Source organism: Zonotrichia leucophrys, chromosome 19 (genome assembly GCF_028769735.1).
Source record: "Zonotrichia leucophrys gambelii isolate GWCS_2022_RI chromosome 19, RI_Zleu_2.0, whole genome shotgun sequence".
In the NCBI taxonomy this organism is placed as follows: domain Eukaryota; kingdom Metazoa; phylum Chordata; class Aves; order Passeriformes; family Passerellidae; genus Zonotrichia; species Zonotrichia leucophrys.
Genome location: NC_088188.1, coordinates 5,090,803 through 5,109,438, shown reverse-complemented (window position 1 = coordinate 5,109,438; position 18,636 = coordinate 5,090,803). Strand labels below are relative to the sequence as shown.

Genomic DNA, 18,636 nt, shown 5'->3' with positions numbered 1-18,636 from the left:
TGGGAGATTCGCAGGTTAAACAGATATAAGAAGCACAGGTTTGCCCATAATTATTTTCCTGAATATCTGTCGATACTAATTAAAATTTTTCCCCATAATTAAATTTAAAACAGCAAGGGAGAGCAAGGGGTCGCTGAAATCCTTTTCTTTTGAATCACTCAGGGATAAAAGGGGTTTTCAAATCAGATTAGTAAAAAAAACAATTCCCATTTTCTCCCCCTGGGTCCAAGAGAGGGACAGATTGTGGGGTGCTTTGGGGCTGCCCTCTGGGCCTGGCTGGAAATGGGGTTTAGGGGCTCAGGGCTGTGGCTCTGTAGGTGGCTCTAAGGAGAATTCAGTGTGTCCCCAAACCCAGTGACACCCCAGAGCTGGATCAGGCAGGGAATGAGGAACTGGCTGTGCCCAAATCCCACCCGTGCCAGGACAGCAAGGACAGTGCTGCTCCCCTCCAGGCAAACCCTGCCAGGCTGAGCTGCTTTGGGGCTCTTACCTGAAACTGGGGCTCCTGCTTGCTTTAACTGATGCCCAATGCCATTTTTCTGGAGGAAAGGGGTTTGGATACAGCACTGCCAAGCCTGGCTGGAGATGCCAGGAGGTGCTGAGGGCTGGAGGAGCCATCCCCTGTGCCTGGCCACTGCAGGACACCCCTCACATGCAGGGCATCTTCCCAGGCGCCAAAACTGCAGGGTTTTGTTTTGTCCTGAGCAGGAACATCCCACTGTCCTGGCACACTCTGCCTGGAGTCACCAGCATCCCCTGCAGCCCAGTACAGCTCCAGCTCAGCTCTGAACACTTGGCTGAGGCTCTGGGCAGTGACCTGAGAGCCCTGCCCAGCTCAGGACACAGGGTTTGGCAGAGCTGGGCCATTGGAGTGGCTTTGGGGACATCCCTGGGCTGCTGCAAGGTCCCCAGGGCTGGGTGAGCCAGCCGAGGGGAGCAGGGCCATGCCATGGCAGTGGGAGCTGCTGGAAGCTGCAAAACTGAGAGATCAGGAGATAAAACAACAACCCACATCCACCTCCTGCCCTCCCCGGGAGGGATTCTGGGACAAATCAGTGAGCTTGTCATGGTTATTTTGGATGGAAGGAGGTGACAGCTGTGCCTGAGGGACAAGATTCAGCAGCTCCAGGGGACTGGCAAGACCCAGGTAAAAACACCTCGTGTTGGGGGAACAGCTCCTGGCTCTCCCCTTGCACAAAGGAAGCTGTGCCTAAAGCCCAAAGCAGCCCAGCTCTGCCAGCCTGGGGTCTCCCAGGGCTGGAAAAGCCAGGAGAAATGAGGCTGAGGAAGAGGAGGATCATGAGCAGCTCACCAAAATTAGCCAGGCAAGCTGACACCGTCCAGCTGGGGCGGCTGTGCCAGCAGCCACGTGGGGACATCCAGAATATCTCAGGGTTTGGAGCTGCCTGGGCCCAATTCCCGCGGTGCCTCCATCCCCAGGGGCTTCCTGAGGCCCCAGGGATGCTGCTGTTGGTGGCAGCTGGGACGTGGCTGCAGCACATGGGGACAGAGGTCCTGCCCTCCGCGGCGCTGCGAGACATCGCTGCCTTTAGCTGCTGTAATGGGTTTCTAAAATTAGCTGCACACTCTGCCCTTGCACTGGAGCAGGACATTTCTCAGTTGTTTAATATCAAAAGTCCAAAAAAAAAAAAAAAAAGGGAAAAAAAAAAAGGAAACAGAGCACAAAAGCCAGCCCAGTCAATGCAAGGCTAAGTTTATTTTATCACTTGTCCAACAGAACTCGACATCTATTTTAAGTCATTTATGAGGAGTACAAGTGTGAATAGCTGCAGAAGTTTTGCAATTCCAAGACACCACATACAGCTGCTAAAAAAAGCAAATTTTAACCTTCCCAACAAAGCCTCAAAAAGCAGCCCACCCTTCCCTAGATCATGTTTCCCATCTACTGATTTCAGGCAGCTAAAGCTCATCTCCCCCAGACCTGAAGTGGATTGGTTTGTGCAGAGAGCCCCAGCCATGGCAGCATCACCCCCTCACTGCTTCCCCTCCACTGGGGCTCAGTTTTCCCTGTGCTGAGCAGGACAGGTGCAGGTTGGTCCCTCAGGGTTGATCCCTCCCTTCAGTTTAGGAGTATTTTACATTTTGCCATTGGCCACAGCTCCTATAAATAAACCCTGGCTGCCCGTGGCAGATGTGAGGCCTTTCCCTGCACACTGTGTTAGAGGCCCTGGCTCCCAGCAACTGGAATGGGGATGGATGGGAGTCTGCAATGAAATATTAATTGGGAGCAATGCTGCTCTCCTGTCTACAGAGGGGAATTTTAATTGAGAGCCACGTTAACAAGCCAATACCTTCCCTCACCATGTGGTCACAGCAGGAAGGAGAGATTGCTGGGACCTGCTCTTTTTAATTGGAGCTTCTCCAATCCCCTCTGTCTCCCCAAATCAACCCAAATTAGCAGCCCAGTGCTCATCACCCAGCAAACCCCATCACCAGCAATTGCTTGATTTCACTTGTGGTTTCCTAAGAGGCAGAAACATCTCAGCAAGGAGAGTCTGGAGCATCCCTGTGAGGTCAGGCCTGACCAGCAGCACCTCCCTTCATGCCCTTTGAGTCCTAGATATTCCTAATTATTCCCAGACTGAGGGCTCCAGGTCAAGAAGGGCACCTGTGAGTGCCCAGCAGGATGGGCAGGAGATGCCCAGGGCTGGAGCAAAGCAGGAATTCTCAAACAGCACAACACCTGACAATGCAAGCTCAGGAGGCTGCCTCTCCTCCCCATTTCTGGCTGGATTTAGCCCACCCAGTGCTGCACTGGGCTTCAAACAGGATGGAGAGAGATGTGGGTCTGGCAGGAGGGGAACCTCTGCTCTTGCATTTTCCACGTGTTCTGCTAAGGACTGAGCTCTCTGAGGAAAGCACGGGAACTGCTGCAGCTCTCAGGGCTGGGAAATGATTCTCTCTTATGGCTGAGGTTTTTAATTTCACAGGTAGGAGTGGGGGGGATCACTGCCTTCATCCTACAAAGCAGAAAGCAAAGCACAGCACAGCAGCGGGGACAGCTCCGGCGCCGTGTCCAGCTGTCACTGCCACATCCCAGCCACGTCCCCGTTCCTGTGGAACTCGTGCAGGTGGTCAGCATACCTGGGGAGAGGGCAGAGCCACGTTAACCTGCAGCCAGCCCCAGGTGCTCTGGCAGTGCCCCAGGGTGCTCGGGCAGCCCAGCACCGATTCCAAGGGGTCGTTCCCTGAGGATAAGCACTGTGCTCTGCTCCAGCCATGGCCAGCAGGGAACTGGAGTCATGGCACCCCCCAGGTCTCCAGGATCATGTTTATAAACCTTGATTATAAACCTTTATCAGGATTCCTCCTGGGCAGGAGAGGCTTTGGAGAGCACCCAACCGAACACAAGTGGTTGCCCTGTTCTGTGAGCTTTTCCTCTCCCCTCCCTCACTGGGTTTAAAGCCCAATTAACTGGCCTTGTTTCCAGCACTGGGGTGCCCAAAAAAATCTGCTGCAGACCACCAAGCCCCCCACCAAGCAAGCCCTGTCCTCACTCACTTCTTAGCACAGAAGGCAGAGCAGTCCCGGCCCACGCTCTCGCTCCAGGCGGTTTTGTAGAGCACCTGCAAGGGAAGGAATGGGATCAGCTCTGCTCCCACCTCCATCACTGCAGCCTGTGCCAGCCCAGCCCTGCCAGCCCACCCTGAGAGGCACTTGGGACATGGGTGTGCAGTGACAGCACAAAGGAATGGCTTCAGACTGATAGAGAGCAGGTTTGGATGGGATATCAGGGAGGAATTCTTCCCAGGTTTAGATGGGATATCAGGGAGGAATTCCTCCCAGGTTTAGATGGGATATCAGGGAGGAACTCTTCCCTGGGAGGGTGGGCAGGCCCTGGCACTGGGTGCCCAGAGCAGCTGTGGCTGCCCCTGGATCCCTGGCAGTGCCCAAGGCCAGGCTGGACAGGGTTTGGAGCAGCCTGGGACAGTGGAAGGTGTCCCTGCCATGGCACTGGAGGATTTTCAATGTCCCTTCCCACCCACACTGTGACTCTGTGGTCACCAGCGTGGGGAACCCCAGTGTGCTGCAGGGGCTGCCCTCAGGATGGTCAGGATGACCTTTCCCAGTGGGTTATTTTTACTGGGACAGTGCTGCTGTGGCTGGGGTGGCTTGGGAAAAGGCTCAGGGCTGCACATGGATGGAGATGTATTTTTGGAACAGGCTTAAGGAAGGTCAGTGCTTGGCTGGGCTCCTTTTTACCTCGGTGTCTCCGTGTTCCCATTGCAGAGCTGGGGCTTGGGAGGAGGGAGAAGCTCTCCCATGCCCAAATGACTGATTCAAGCCTTGGGGATTTGTAAGCTGTTATCACCAGGGAATCCCTCTAACCACACAAACACCACCAGCAAACCCAAACCAGGGTTAATTGAATTAATTGAAGTCTCCCAGGATCAGTGGCAGGGATGTCACTCCCACTGTGGGGATGGAGGAGCAGGGGCTCCCTGCAGTCCCCTGTGGCACACACAGTTCATCCCCAGCCAGGCAGTGCTGGATTTCAGGCTCTTTTGTGTCTAGATGATGTAAGATCATTCCAGCCATGTAATATTTATGAATTTTCCTTTTTTTTTTTTTTGGGTTGGAGCTTTAAAGTTTAATGATGTTTAACTTTTTATTTCCTTTGCTCCTTTCCTCACCAAAATAACTTTGAGAGCAGGACAGAAATATTGTTCTGATTTGGCTTTGATCTCACTTCCTCGTTTAATTATTGATGATTTGTTTGGCTTTTTTTTCCTCCCTGAAATGACAAATAAACTCCCAGAAACTGTGCAAGGATACAGGAGGGGTTTGCACTATGACAAACTCCCAGGAGATTTGGGCTGACTAAAGCCTCCATTCCTCCCAAACCTCTCTGCTTTCAACCCTGATGGGAAAACTTGAAAACCAGAGAAAAACGGAGCCACAGGGCATGTCAGGAGCATGGGGAGAGCCAGAGACTCTCATCCCTGGAGAGACAGAAAATGAATTCCACTGGGCAGGAGGTGAAGGATGCACCCAGGAATAGGATCCACATGGTCTAGAACCAGGTAGTGTGGGCTCAGGGGTGTGTATTTTATTCCTAAAATCACCTATGGTATTAGATTCATAATAATTAACCCAAATTTTGCTCCCCACTGAGCAGAGGCTTGCTTGGCAACACATTGAACTCAGTGTGAGCTCCTGGCACCACCACGACCCCATGGCTGACCCCAGGAACAACCTGAGCGCACAGACAGCTCCCAGCTCCTCCCTTGGGCAAGCCTGTGCCCACCCAGGGTGGGATTTTGCAATTTTTCAATTGAAAGATGTTTTCCATTACCATCTGTGTGGCAGATTATCTTTGTCAAGTGGGCAGTTTGCCTTATCTCTCTCTTTGAGTGACCACAATCACACCTCCCTGGGAGGGGACATCTGCTGATAACAGCTATTGAATGTCCCTGCATGGCTGATAAGAACTATAACATCCCATTGGGAGATGCTCCGCCCAGAGGGAGGAGCCAAGCATTCCTACATGGATATAATCTGGAGGTTCTGGAACACCAGCACGGCTTCTCCACTGGATTCCCCAGAGGAACAGCAGCTGCCTCTTCTCCCACTGGATCTTCAGAGGAAGAATCCATCCTTCTCTACAGGATCCCTGCTCCAGCAGAACCACCCCTGACACTGCAGGAGGGCTGAGCCACAATTCCAATGGGACTGCCGCCAACACCCTGACCCACAGGGTGTCAGGTTGGGTTCTGACTCTGTCAGTGTTGTTCTAGTGTACCTGCATTGTTTATTTTATCCTTTTTTTTTCTTCCCTATTAAAGAACTGTTATTTCCTGCTCCCATATTTTTGCCTGAGAGCCCCTTAATTTAAAATGTATAGCAATTGGGAGGGGTGGGGAGGTTTTACATTCTCCATTTCAGGGGAGGCTCCTGCCTTCCTTAGCAGACTCCCGTTTTTCCAAACCAAGACACCTGTGAAGCCAAGGGGAGATCCCTTGGCCTGTCCCTGTCCCCCTCTGTGCCTGCAGAGCCACCAACACAACAGCTGCAGGGCTCTGGCTTGGGACAGCATCTCAAACCAGCTCAAACTCCCCCTGGAGGGGAGCACAGGCTGTTTTATCTCAGTGCCCACCCCTGTGGGCCATTTCCTCACCAGGAACACGAGGCAGTGCAGGAGCAGGGTGTAGAAGAAGGCCACGGTCCGAGCGGTCTTGTTGGACAGGATGAGCCGTCCCTGTGGGAGAGCAGAATGGAAAACCCCAGTTTAATGTGGCTCACTGGGAACCAGCTCCCCCAAACAGCCCTGGAGAGCCCTGGCCAGCACTGGGAGCCTGTTCCTGCCAGACCCTGCAGGGAGGGGGTGTTTGTGCCCAGCTCTGAGCAGTGATGCTCCTGCAGAGTGGCTGCACAAGTGCCTCAGCCCAGATGTGCCCAAACCAAGGTGGGTTCAGTGTGGGCTTTCCCCCACTGGAAACCCTTCTGGGGGTTGATTCTGAGCTCCTTCAGCCCAGCTCTCTCCAGCAGCTCTCCCTGCTGCTGCTGTGCCAGCCCTGCCTCGGTGCCTGCTCCTCAGAGAAGCCCTGGCAGTAATTAAGCTTTGCACGTTTTTAATTCGTGAGCTCAAGCAACTTTGTGATTTGCAGCATCCCCTCGTCGCCTCCTGAGCAGGGCACTGGAGCCAAGGCTGTGCTGGTGCTCCCAGAGCTGGGCCCTGCTGTCCCCTGGCTGTGGCTCTGCAAGCTCTGTCCCCAAAGCTTTGCTCTGCACCCTTGCAGGAGGCTGGAAACCTGTGGAAACCAGGATGAATCTCCCTCCACTCCTCATTTTGGAGAGGTCACTGAGCACAGACAGACCCTGATGGTGCCTCAGCCCTTTTGGCACCCCACACCAAATCCCAGTGGCAAAACCTTCGTGCCCATCCCTCCAAAAGCACCAAAATCAGGAGCAGCAGAGGAGTGGCTGGCACAGGACGGGTCCTGCCCTCCTCCACAGCCTCTCTTTATTCCTGCTGTAACCCAGGGACTCATTATGGACATAAGTACATTCCCCAAACACCAGGCAGGCTTTCCAGAGCTGGCATTAAAACCCACAGATCTCCCACCAAACCCATTCCGGGCTGGAATCGTCTTTGCTATTCACGGCCACGGCGGAGGCTGCTGGAACAAACAAGATTATGTTCTTAAATATTCCCAAGGAAGAACTCCCCTAAGTCAGTTTTTTTTTGTGTGAATGCCTTTCATTAATTCTCCGTGGTGCTGGCACGCCACACAATCCATATTCATGTTGGCATTTGCTTGGTTTTTATGCAAATTGCAGCTCTGCCTTTATTACAGCATATCTCTGTGTTCTCTGCAGCCCCACGTTCACCTCCCTTGTGCTGGAGAGCTGGGGGTTAACTCAGCCAAAACCCCATCCTGAGCCTGCTGCTAATGCCACAAATTCCACTAGAAGTCAGATTTCCTCAATAATTTCCACATTTTTAGCTCAGGAAGTTCTACCCTAAGAGATGGCAGCCTGCAGGGGCAGCAGTCACCTCTGGGGCTCAGACAAGGACCCTCTGCTGCTGCAGACACCGCAGCTCCCCCAGGATTTCCCCTGATGCTTTTTTGGAAGGAAGAGCCAGAGCAGGAAGGCTCAGGGCTTGGGAAGGGGTTTTTAAGGAGAACGCAATGAGAAGCCAATGTGTGGAGCAGAGATTTTCCCTGGACCCTCTGCAGCCCCTCACTCTCCTCCTCCCCACATGTGTGGGGTGCTGGGGCTCTCTGGGGTGTCTCCTATGCAGGAGGCTTTGCCCTGGCTGGGGGTGCAGCCCTGAGCCCCACAGCATGTCACAAACCAGAGGAGAGGTGCTGGGAATCATAGAATAGAATCAGGATTGTCTAACTTGGAAATACCTCAGAAATCCTTGAGACCAACCAGCACTGCCAAGCCCAGCACCAAACCCCATCCCCAGGTGCCACATGTCCCTGTCCTTGAAATGCCCCTGGGGATGGTGATGCCACCACTGCCCTGGGCAGCAAGGGAGGGAAGGGATTGCTCCCAACCCAAATTCCAGCATGGCCAGCGTGCTCTGCACCCTGCCCAGGACAGCAGGGATGCTTCCCCTGCCCCAGAGCCCCATTCCCCTGCAGGCACTGGGCTGAAACCCCCTGAGCTCCCACAGTGCTGGCACAGCAGCCACTCACCATGCTCAGCGTGGCTTTATCCCAGGGACTGAGGCTCAGGTACTTCCTCTGGCGTTCCTACAAGGAAACCATCCAAGATTTTGAGGCTCAGAGGGCAAATTTGGGGTTTGCAAAACATGGAAGGAGCTGTGTGCCCCAGGATGGTCCTATTTTCCCCTTACCCCCATGTCACAGTCATCTTTTATGAAAAATCCTCTCCTTAGGAGTTTTCCTCCTGAGAAGCTGAGAGGCCTCAGGAACAAAATGTAAACCATGGTTATCTGCTGCTGTGGAATGCAACAGGTGCATCTGTGATTGGTCTCATGTGGTTGTTTCTAATTAATGGCCAATCACAGTCAGCTGGCTTGGACAGAGTCTCCAAGCCACAAGCCTTTGTTAGCATTTCTTCCTATTCTATTCTTACCTTAGGATTTCGTCAGAAGGCTAGCTTTCTTCTATTCTTTTAGCATAGTTTTAATATAATATATATAATAATAAATCAAGCCTTCTGAAACATGGAGTCAGATCCTTGTCTCTTCCCTCATCCTCAGACCCCTGTGAACAGTCACACCCTCAGCCACCATTAGGGCACAGTAACTTTTATTTATTTGGTTTTGCTTTTGAAAGCAAAGGACATTTGAGTGTGTTTCATTCTGTCAGAGCTCCCTGGAGTTCACCTGGCCATGACAGAGGGGCTGGTGCAGAGGGAGGTGCTGGGAGCCTCTCATACCTTCCTGCTGAAGGAGGAGAAGGGGTCCAGGCGCTCCTCGTACTGGGAGGAGTAGCGCTGCTCCGTGTCATCCCTGCTGCTGCCCTGGGGGAGCAAAGGCAGGGTCAGAGCCACAGGGACACCCAGCACAAGCACAGAACCCAGAGCCACCCCATTTGGGAGAAAACACCCCCAAAGGATGGAGCAGCACAGCCCAGAGCTGACCCAAGGGGCTGACAGCATCAGAAAGGAGAAGCACAACAGGAGCTGTAGAATAAAATCCTTTCTTCACAGGATTGTGAAATGGATTTAGGTTGGTTTGTCTCAGTATTTTGGGCCCTTTCCATGAGATAATTGTCGCCTGTGTCATCCTCACAGAGCTGCAAATCCCACCCTGAATTCCTCTGCTGCTGGGCCAGGCAGGAGGGAGACAGAGGTTCAGGAGGAGGAAATCATTGCTCAAACACAGAGCTGTTAAAGGTTGGGAAAAGGGCAAGGAAAATGAAGAAAACCCCTTGAAAGAAGGGGAAGATTTGGGTGGATCCAGACAGGATGGACTTTACACTTCTCCTGTATAATTCCCCTTACACAGCCTTGCCTGCAGCGAGCCCAAGGATGCTCCTACAGCCTTCCCTGCTCCTCCTTCCTCCAGTGTTGCCTTATACATCAAGAGTCCTATTGTCATTATAGTGCAAGGATTCCATATCACCAGAGTTTCATGCTGCCTCAATGTTTCTTGTAGGCATCTCCTCCAAGCACTGACTGTTCCTAGTCCTTGCAGCAGCCATCTGCCTCCAGCTCCCACCAATCCACTCTTTTACACCACTGTTCTTACTGGCTACAGGTGTGGCCTGTTAACATCAGGCTTGTTCCTAATCTTTAGTAATTGGTTCAGCTGCAACTCTTTAGGGGACAAGATGACATTCTATACCACCTTCATTTACCCATACTGTATCCCCCTACACTCTCATTGTGGAATTTGCTCCTCCAGCTCTGCAGGAGCTGCAGATTCCACAACATTCCTGCCCAAACCCAGCCTGGGAAGAGCCCGTGCTGCAGGCTCTGTCTCCTTGCTCCAGTGCTGATTCCCTGTGCCAGCACAGCACCACTTGCTCTGCACTCCCCGAGGCCTTTCTGGACCAGTTCCTCCTGCAGAGAGCCCTGCCTGCTCCCATTGCTGGTTGTTACACCTCTGTGTAAACCTTTAGTAAGGCCTCACACGCTGCAACCCGACCCTGGGGTCAGTGTGATGAGCCCAGAGCCCGATTTAGGGGCGAGGAGCTGCCCCAGCCTGGCCAGCGCAGTGATCTCTGCTGAGTATTTTTAACGTGTCACATGTCCCATTAGGGGGTGAATTATGCAATCCCCTGCCACGCTGCCACGGAGGGCTTTGCTCTTTAGCTCATGGCAATGGCATTCAGGGGTTGCCTTGTGGCAGAGGATAAACATGGAGATGATATTCCACAGGAGAAAGGGGAAAAAAATGTCAGAGGGGATGACCTGGCGTCATCACGGGCACATAAAGAGAGGCACCAAATAAGGTCCCTCAAGCTGCAGGAGTTTCCCAGCACCAAATGCTATTAAAATATCCCTCAACAAAACAGATCAGTGCAGGCAGCACGGAAAGGGGGGAAGGATGGCAGGGAATGGGTGTCCCCTGTGTGAGTGGCATTTCCAAGGAAAGCCTGAGGCCAGCAGAGCCTGGCTCTGACAGGGAAGGGCTGGCAGTGGAAATGAGCCTGAGCCTCCTGCAAACCCCAGGGAGGAACCCCTGAGGGACACAGCACGAGCAGAGCAGGCTGCAGCAAAGTCTGGTCCCCTTTCCCTGCCTTCCCCTGGCATTACTGGGATGATTTTGGGCTGGTTTCTTCTGTTTTGTCTTCTGGCTGCTCAGGGAGCAGCTCTCTCTGCTGGATACAAGCAGCTCAGGAATGAGCACAAGTGGGACAGGATGAATTATTTTCCAGGCTCTGCTGCAGGGGTTTGTTGCAGGAGGTCCCAATTTTTTGGTCAGGCAGAATTATCCCCACCTGCCAGCAGTGAGAATCAGAGGGGGGTGTAGCAGCTCACTTAGGGAGGAAATTTGGGTTTCTGGCTTTGAAGATGTCATAAGATCCCCCAGCACTGCTCTAAACTGCCCTCCTGGCAGGGAGAACCTTTCCCACCCCAATTGTCTCCAACTCCCATGCGAGCTGCACATTGGAAATGTGCAATTTCTGTGTCTGGGGGCTGCCTGCTGTGTGAGCCCAGCCCCAGCAGAGAGGGACACACAGACAGACAGACAGGGGGACACTCACCCGGCCAGGGTAGCTCTGCAGGAACTTGATCTTCTCATAGAGCTTGATGTTGTCAGCTCTGAGGGTGTCCAGCTCGCTCTGCAGGGCGTGCACTGTGTGCTGCAGCATCCTGTTCTCCTGCAGGGTGGGGGACAATGGGACCCTGACAGGGGATCTGGGGCACCCTGACAGGGGGGACAGTGGGACCCTGACAGGGCTCAGTCCCCTTCACCCCAGGAATTAAACCCCCCTGGCTTTGAACTCAAACTGCTCTCTAATTAGAGCTGCCCCAGTGTGGCAGGAGGGGGCTCCCAGTCCTGCCCAAGAAGGGCTGGGGCAGCCAAGGTGGCTGAGGGGGGCTTTGGGGATGGGCTGTGGCACCCACAGGAGGTGCAGACACAGCCAGACAGCTTGGAAAAGGTTATTTTGTGCTCTAGCTCAATGTGTTACCCCAGAATGTATTCTCTGTGTGCTTTTTCCATGGCACCCCCAAACACTGCCAGGAGCACAGGGACAGAGGGACACAGGGACAGAGGGATAAATGGGTTTGGGTTTGGAGCTGTCCTGGAGCTGCAGCAGCAGGGAAGGGCTGGGGCAGGCTTTGCTGCTGCCCACAGCAGGATGTGTTTTCCTTTTGCCTGGCACAGAGCTCCCTGCAGGCCAGCAGAGCCTCCAGGCCGGCTGGGCCCCTGCAGCCCCCCCAGCCAGCTCCTCACCCCCTCCAGCTCCTGGTTCTTGGCCCTGAAGCGTTCCCTCTGGCTGGAGATGATGGAGAGCAGCGAGTCCACCTGGCCCTCAGGGAACGGGGTGCCAGGGGGTGCAGGGTGACCTGTGAACGAGGTTTGGTGTGAGACATGACCTGGCAGATGCCCACCACCCACCCCAGGGGTGTGCTCAAGGTCCTCCTGCTGTGGGACTTTGGGGGCACCCAAATCAACCCCAGTTATTACAGCATGGACTGCTATTTATCTATTTATTTATTTAAATTTATTTTCAAGGACTCATCCTCAAAGTGGACAGGAAAACCAATTGCATTGTTTGGTGCAACCCACGGCTGCCTTTCCCTGACTCCAACCCTCCCCATCCCTGCCAGACTCTCTCCTCTGGCCTCTGCTGCAGCTGCAGCATTAAAATAAAACCCCAGAGCCACAATCCTCTCTCCCCTGCCCTGACCCCTCATCCACCACCAGCTTGCTATGCCCAGGACCCCATTTCTATGCCCAGGACCCCATTTTTTGGGTGTTCCACATGGGCTGCCCCTCTTGATGGGACTCTGTGGGGCTGTGGCCATTCCCCCCCTGCTCTTCCTTCCTGGCAGTGGCATTGACAGCCAAGCAGAAATGTGTCCCCAAGGCCATGACTCAACCAGCTGCACTGAGCAGTTATTCACAGAGCAGGATGGGTGGCTGCAGGTTGTTTAGCTTGGTGGGGCTGTTGCTGTGATAGTGTTTATCTTGTGTTTTCAAAACCGTTCAAAACAAACAAACAAAAAAAGCCAAAACCAAGCAAAAAATAGGAAAAAAAAAAGGAAAGGATTTTTTTTTCCCCCAGAGGAGCAAGGAGTTGTTATTTTTTTTTTTGATTCATTTTCTCCTGATGCTGATGTACAGGAAATGTTTCACTCTCTGGCTCTGGAGGGGTTTGGTGTGGGAAAGCAGAGCACAGAGCTGAGGGTGTTGGGTTCAGCCTCGGCTCATCAGGCCTGGCAGTGCCTGCTGCACCCCAGGAGGACACAACACATGGGCAAACCCTGGGAGGACACAAAAGATGGGCAAACCTTGCCCAGCATGGATAATGTCCCAGTGGGAGCCACCATGAGCAGGGATGGCTCATGAGCTGCCATCCCTGGAGGGGTGTCCCTGTAGTCATTATATTTATTACAAAGGTTCCATATTGTTGTCTCCTTATTGTATGACCCTCATACCTTCTTGGTGTTTCTCATGGGCATCTCCTCAGAGCACTGACTCTTCCTTCTTCACAAAGCAGCCAAATGACCCCAGTTCCCTTCCCAACACCACCCCACTCTTTCATAGCATCTTCTTCTCACTGGTCACAGCTGCGGCCTGTTCAAGCCAGGCCTGCTCCTAATCTTTGCTCATTGGCCCAGCTGCAGCTCCTTAGGGGTGAGATCACTTTCTACACCACCTTTATTTCCTTACATTCCATCCCCCTGCACGTCCCAGCCCAGCCTGGCTGCCCCCTCACCGTAGAACTGCGCCGTGGCCTCCTTGATGGGCTCGGGGATCCGCTCCAGCCCCGGGGTTGGGGCACCCTGGGCGGCAAAAACAGCAGAAATTCAACATTTCCCACCCTGCCAAAGGGGCCTGGGCAGAGCAGCCCCTCCTGGGCCCTGCTGCAGCCTCACCCCTGCTGGGCAGGCTCTCTGCAGGGATGAGGGGCTGGGGCTCCTCCTCAAACCCCAGCCCTGGGAAGGGAAAGGCCTGGAGGGTCCCTGGGTGCCCCTGGTGCCACCCCCTCCCATGCCAGCACCTCCCCATGGCACCCATCTCTGCTGGGTGAACTGTCAGAAAGAAAAGGAATAAATAAATAAATAAATAAATAAATAATAATAATAATAATAATAATAGTAATAATATTAATAATATTCAGAATCATTAATAAAGATAAAAATAATAAGAAATTGGTAATGATAATAATAGTAATATTTGATGAATAATACTAATTTTAAAATAACTAATAATGAAATTCTACTATAATAATAGTAATAAAGAAGTAGTAATGAAGAGGATATAAATAATTATAATAATAAATATCAATAACAATGAATAACAATATAGTAATTAAGAATAAATAATGATAATAAATATATACTACTACTACTACTACTGCTACTAATAATAGTAACCACCAAAAATCCCCCAGAAACTGAAAACAAGAGGAGGTGAACACTCTCCCATGCCCCCATGGCGCAAAGGGGAGATGCACCCATCTCTGCTGGGCGAATTATCAGTAAGAAAAGGAAGGGAATTAATAATAATTAATAATAGTAAAATTAGTAATTAAGCATAAATAATTATTATGAATATTAATAATCATTAATAATGATAAATAATAAATATAGGAGTAAGAAATAATAATAATAATAATAATAATAATAATATTAATATTATTATTATTATTATTAATAATAATAATAATAATAATATAACAACCACCACCACCCCCCAAAAAGTGAGACCAAGAGGAGGTGGGCGCTGTCCCCTGCCCCTGGGGATGCTCAGAGCCCTGTGCCAGCTCAGGGGCAGCCCGGGGCCGTGGTACCTCAGCCTCGGGGCGTGGCACAGCAGACAGGGCCTGGATGGTGCTCAGGTCGTGCTCCAGCTTGGCCACGAGCTCCTTCTGGGCAGCCAGGCCGGCCACGGCCTCGGTCAGCTGGATCTGCAGCTCGGCACAGCGCACTGCAAAACAGAGCGGGGCTGTCACCAACCCCGAGTGTGCCAGGGGACACCAAGGGGCTGAGAAACCCCACCTGAGGAGCTCAGGGCAGCTCAGGGCAGCACCCCTGCTCTGTGCTCATGGCCGGGACCACAGCAGCAGTGCCTGCTCACTCATGAGCTTCATTGTTTGATTTCACAGAATCACAGAATTTCTAGGTTGGAAGAGACCCTTAAGATCATGGAGTCCAACCCATGTTCTAACACCAATCATGTTCTAACACCTCAATTAGATCATGGCACCCAGCGCCACATCCAGTCTTTTAAACACATTGAGGGATGGTGACTCCACCACCTCCCTGGGTAGATGATTCCAGTATTTGACCACTCTTTCTGTGAAAAGATTTCATTTTTTTGAGGGGTATTATGCTTTTAAAGGACTTGTTCCTTAAGGCTTAGGGTGGTGTTATGGGTAGCAGGATGTGACACAGGGTAGGTTTTTATCTATCTTGTGGTGGCTTTTACTGCTGTGAGCATGTAGGGCTGGCCTACATCAACAGTTGGACTAGTTATTAAAGAGAAGGGGAAAAATAAAAAATGTTAAACCATGAAGCTTTCCATCCTGTGGAACAACCTGTCAGATGCTTCAAAATGAGCAAATGCACATTTGCCATGAAATGAAGGCATTCAGTAGCATTTTTAATACGTGTCTGGGGTAGTGGGATGTTGTTAATTTAATCTGGGGATGCCTGGGGTGGGCACAGTCCCAGTGCCACCTGCCAGTGCCAGAGGCGGCTGCCAGCACTGGCACAGCTGTTCAGAGGCATCACCCAGGTGCTTTTGGTGCCCTGGGAGGCAGAGTGGGGGCACTGGAGAGGGTTCAGGGAGCTGAGCCCATGAGCTGATCCAGGCCTGGTGTGCCCAGGAAAGGGGAGGGAAGAGGGGAGGGAAGAGGGATGGAAGAGCTGCCCTGGGGCTGGCAGAGGCTCTCACAGGGCAGGTGGTGGAACAGGGGCCTGGGGCAGGGTGGGGACACCCCAGGAGGGGCTCGGGGGGATCAGTCCTGCCCCGGGCACGGGCTGGGCTCTGCAGCCCCCGGCGTTCCCGCCCTGCCAAGCTTGTACAAAGGATCCCTCTCTGTTCCCAGCTGCCCCCCAGAGTAAAACCCACACCCTAAACCACAACAGGCACTGCTGGAATGCTCCAGGAGCAAAACAAAAACCTCTTGTTCCCCTCACATAACCCCAGAGGAGCCCAGATGTGGAGCGGTGGAGCTGCAGCCCTGCAGGGCAGGCCCTGTGTTCCATTGGCAAATCCATCCCAAAACTGTCCTGCAGCAGAACTCGACCTGGTTCACCTTTCCCCTGGCTGCCAGCAGTGTCTGGGCTCTCCCTGGCTGCCAAACCTGCTCAGCTCCAGGTTCAGAGCTGGCGTTTTGCACTGCCAGCTCCTCCACTGTGGGGATGCAGGATCCATCCCTCTGTGCCTGCATCTCCAGGTGGGTCAGAGCTCAGGTCCCATCTGTTCCAGTCCCTCCCTGATAATTCTGTTGTAATTATTCCCCTAATTTCCAGACAGCTGGAAGGCAAAAAGATTTCCTCATTTATCAACAGCCAGAGAGCAAGAAGTGCCGGGGTTGGCTGGGGAGCAGCAAGGGCAGGCTGTCCTCAGGGCTCCTGCCCTCTGTGAGCCTTCAGACAAGGGTGTAACAGCTCAATTCCAGCCCTCCCAGTCCTGCCAGGCTGGGAAATGCTCCACACACCCTGAAAACAGCTGTGGAGGGAGCTCCTTGCACAGGGAGGGATGCCCTGGCCACAGTGATGGAGGCACAAAGTGATGCCCACAGTGACACTGCTTTCCCAGGAATCAGGGGCTTGGCTGGTGCAAATTCCCCTTTTTTTTTGGTAGATGTGGCACCTGGGGACATGGCAGTGATGGAGTAAGGGTGATATTAAAGGTCTTTTTAAGCTAAACAGTAAGAAAGACAATTACTGTGTTGGTGTAATGGAATCTCAGAGCCCCTTTCATTTCACCCCCTGCCATGGCAGGGACACCTCCCACTGTCCCAGGGTGCTCCAAGCCCTGTCCAGCCTGGCCTTGGGCTCTGCCAGGGATCCAGGGGCAGCCACAGCTGCTTTGGGTCTCCCCACCCTCAGAGGGAATAATTCCTTTCCAATCTAAACTTAGATTGGATAAATTTCTTTCACTTTAAAGCCATTCCTCTCCCCATGTTATTCAGAAGCACCAAGCCTCACTGCAGGGAAAGAGAGATGGCACATGCTTTGAACACAACACATGGATTTATTTTTTCCCCCTCTGCATATTTACATTTTAGAGCCCCCAACAAAAGGATCGAGCAGTAGTTGTGCTAAAGGCACATCCCACTGGAGGTCAGTGTTTCTCCAGGAATGGGGAATCCCTGCCTGCTCCAAAACATGGGTGGCCTGATGCAAAATATTTGCATCAACAAGATTTGGAAAGGAGAAAACCTCTTCCCTACGGTTAATTATTCACTTGGCTGTCTTTTAAAATGGCATTAAAATGTAATTGGGAAGCTATTGCTGGCCAAACATGGGCTGGGGGCTCAATTCTGCACGAGGCACTGCTGAGCATCCTGCCCAAGGTTGAGCCCACCAGGAGCTTACCTGGGGCAGGAATTGTTCCCTGGCCTCCCACCCTGCCCAAAATCCTCTGCAGAGCTGAGCTTTGGGGCCTGCAGGAGACCCAGCTCCTGCACCTCCCTCTTAAATGATCCTTTTGGCTTCTGAGTTACAGGGACTGAGTTTTTCCAATTTAAGAGAAAAAAGGGTCACCAAAGCTCTCAGTTTTAAAGGGATTTTCCCCTTTCCTTCCTCCTTTCCTTCTCTCCTTCTCCTTTCTTTCCTCTCCTTTCTTTCCTTCTTCTCCTTTCCTTTCCTTTCCTTTCCTTTCCTTTCCTTTCCTTTCCTTTCCTTTCCTTTCCTTTCCTTTCCTTTCCTTTCCTTTCCTTTCCTTTCCTTTCCTTTCCTTTCCTTTCCTTTCCTTTCCTTTCCTTTCCTTTCCTTTCCTTTTTCACTTGGCCTTGGCCCCGGACCCATCCACAGAAACAGAAAAGGCTGGAGCAGTGTCTGACACTGAAAGCAACCAACCAGAGCTTCCCTCTCATCTCCCTGTCCGTGTCACTCCTCACAGCTGGATTTTGGGGTTTTATTTTTAATCATAACTTTCCCCTTTCACAGGGGCCGTGGCCACCCGCGGGCTCAGCACTTCTGTGCCAGCGACTCTTCACCTGCAGCAGCAGGAGCAGGGCTGTGCCAGAGCAGGGCAGCTCAGGCACTGGATCCAGCAAAAGGAACCTGCCTTTGTGCTCCCCGAGCTGCTGAGCCCTGCTCTGACCCCTCTGATGTGCAAATAACACAAAGGGAAGAGAAGAGCGACTGCAGAAGGGAATGGGACAAAGAAGGTGAAGTCCTGGGGAAAATGGGTTTTAAAGCAAGTAGCTTTAGCCTCAAGCTCTGCCAGCTCTGGGTGTTAAAAGCCAGGCCTGGCATTGCCATGGCCTTGTGAAGAACAGAGCAGAAGGGCAGGGATGGGGCAGCCCCGCTCTGGCAGAGGCTCTGGTGCCACCCTGGCACAGACAGGGCTGGTTCCCTTTGTGATGCACAGAAAATCAGAAGCTGGGACTGGACTATTCCCATTCCTGGGAGTGCTCAGGGCTGGAAGGGGCTCTGAGCAACCTGGTCCAGTGGGAGTTGTCCCTGCCCATGGCAAGGGGTTGGGCCTGGTGATGTTCCCTTCCAACCCAAACCATTTAATAATTCTATGATACCCTGCCAAACACTGAATGAATCCTCAGAAAGAGCCTCTGCTCAAAGAAAATGCTCTACAGAAATGCCTTTTCTGGGAATTCTGTGTGCCCAAGGCGGGGATGAATTTTTCAGGAAATAACATCAAGGACCTGTATGCACAGGCCATGTGGTGGGACACACAGTGAAGAAACAAAACCCAAAATGAGAATAAAACATTGACACGAGTCTTACACTTGTGAACAGCCCAGTCAGTCCCTTGCCATTCCAAAGCTGCAGGTTAAACCCTTGAAGTGATTATGAAGAGAACATTCCTGGAGT

General features: G+C 52.2%; 1 protein-coding gene across 1 annotated transcript in view; it reads right to left on the bottom strand.

Moving 5' to 3' along the window:
• Window positions 1–1,697: 1,697 nt before the first annotated feature.
• The window catches only part of CUX1 (cut like homeobox 1), a 271,868-nt gene continuing 254,929 nt past the window's right edge, over window positions 1,698–18,636 (bottom strand). The window contains exons 15-23 of the mRNA XM_064729553.1: window positions 14,418–14,554; window positions 13,341–13,407; window positions 11,852–11,964; window positions 11,157–11,273; window positions 8,881–8,964; window positions 8,172–8,228; window positions 6,140–6,220; window positions 3,523–3,587; window positions 1,698–3,105 (exon numbers count right to left, since the gene is read on the bottom strand). Of these exons, the coding sequence (XP_064585623.1) occupies window positions 3,045–3,105; window positions 3,523–3,587; window positions 6,140–6,220; window positions 8,172–8,228; window positions 8,881–8,964; window positions 11,157–11,273; window positions 11,852–11,964; window positions 13,341–13,407; window positions 14,418–14,554 (782 nt within the window). The 3' untranslated portion in view covers window positions 1,698–3,044. The remainder of the gene's footprint in view (window positions 3,106–3,522; window positions 3,588–6,139; window positions 6,221–8,171; window positions 8,229–8,880; window positions 8,965–11,156; window positions 11,274–11,851; window positions 11,965–13,340; window positions 13,408–14,417; window positions 14,555–18,636) is intronic.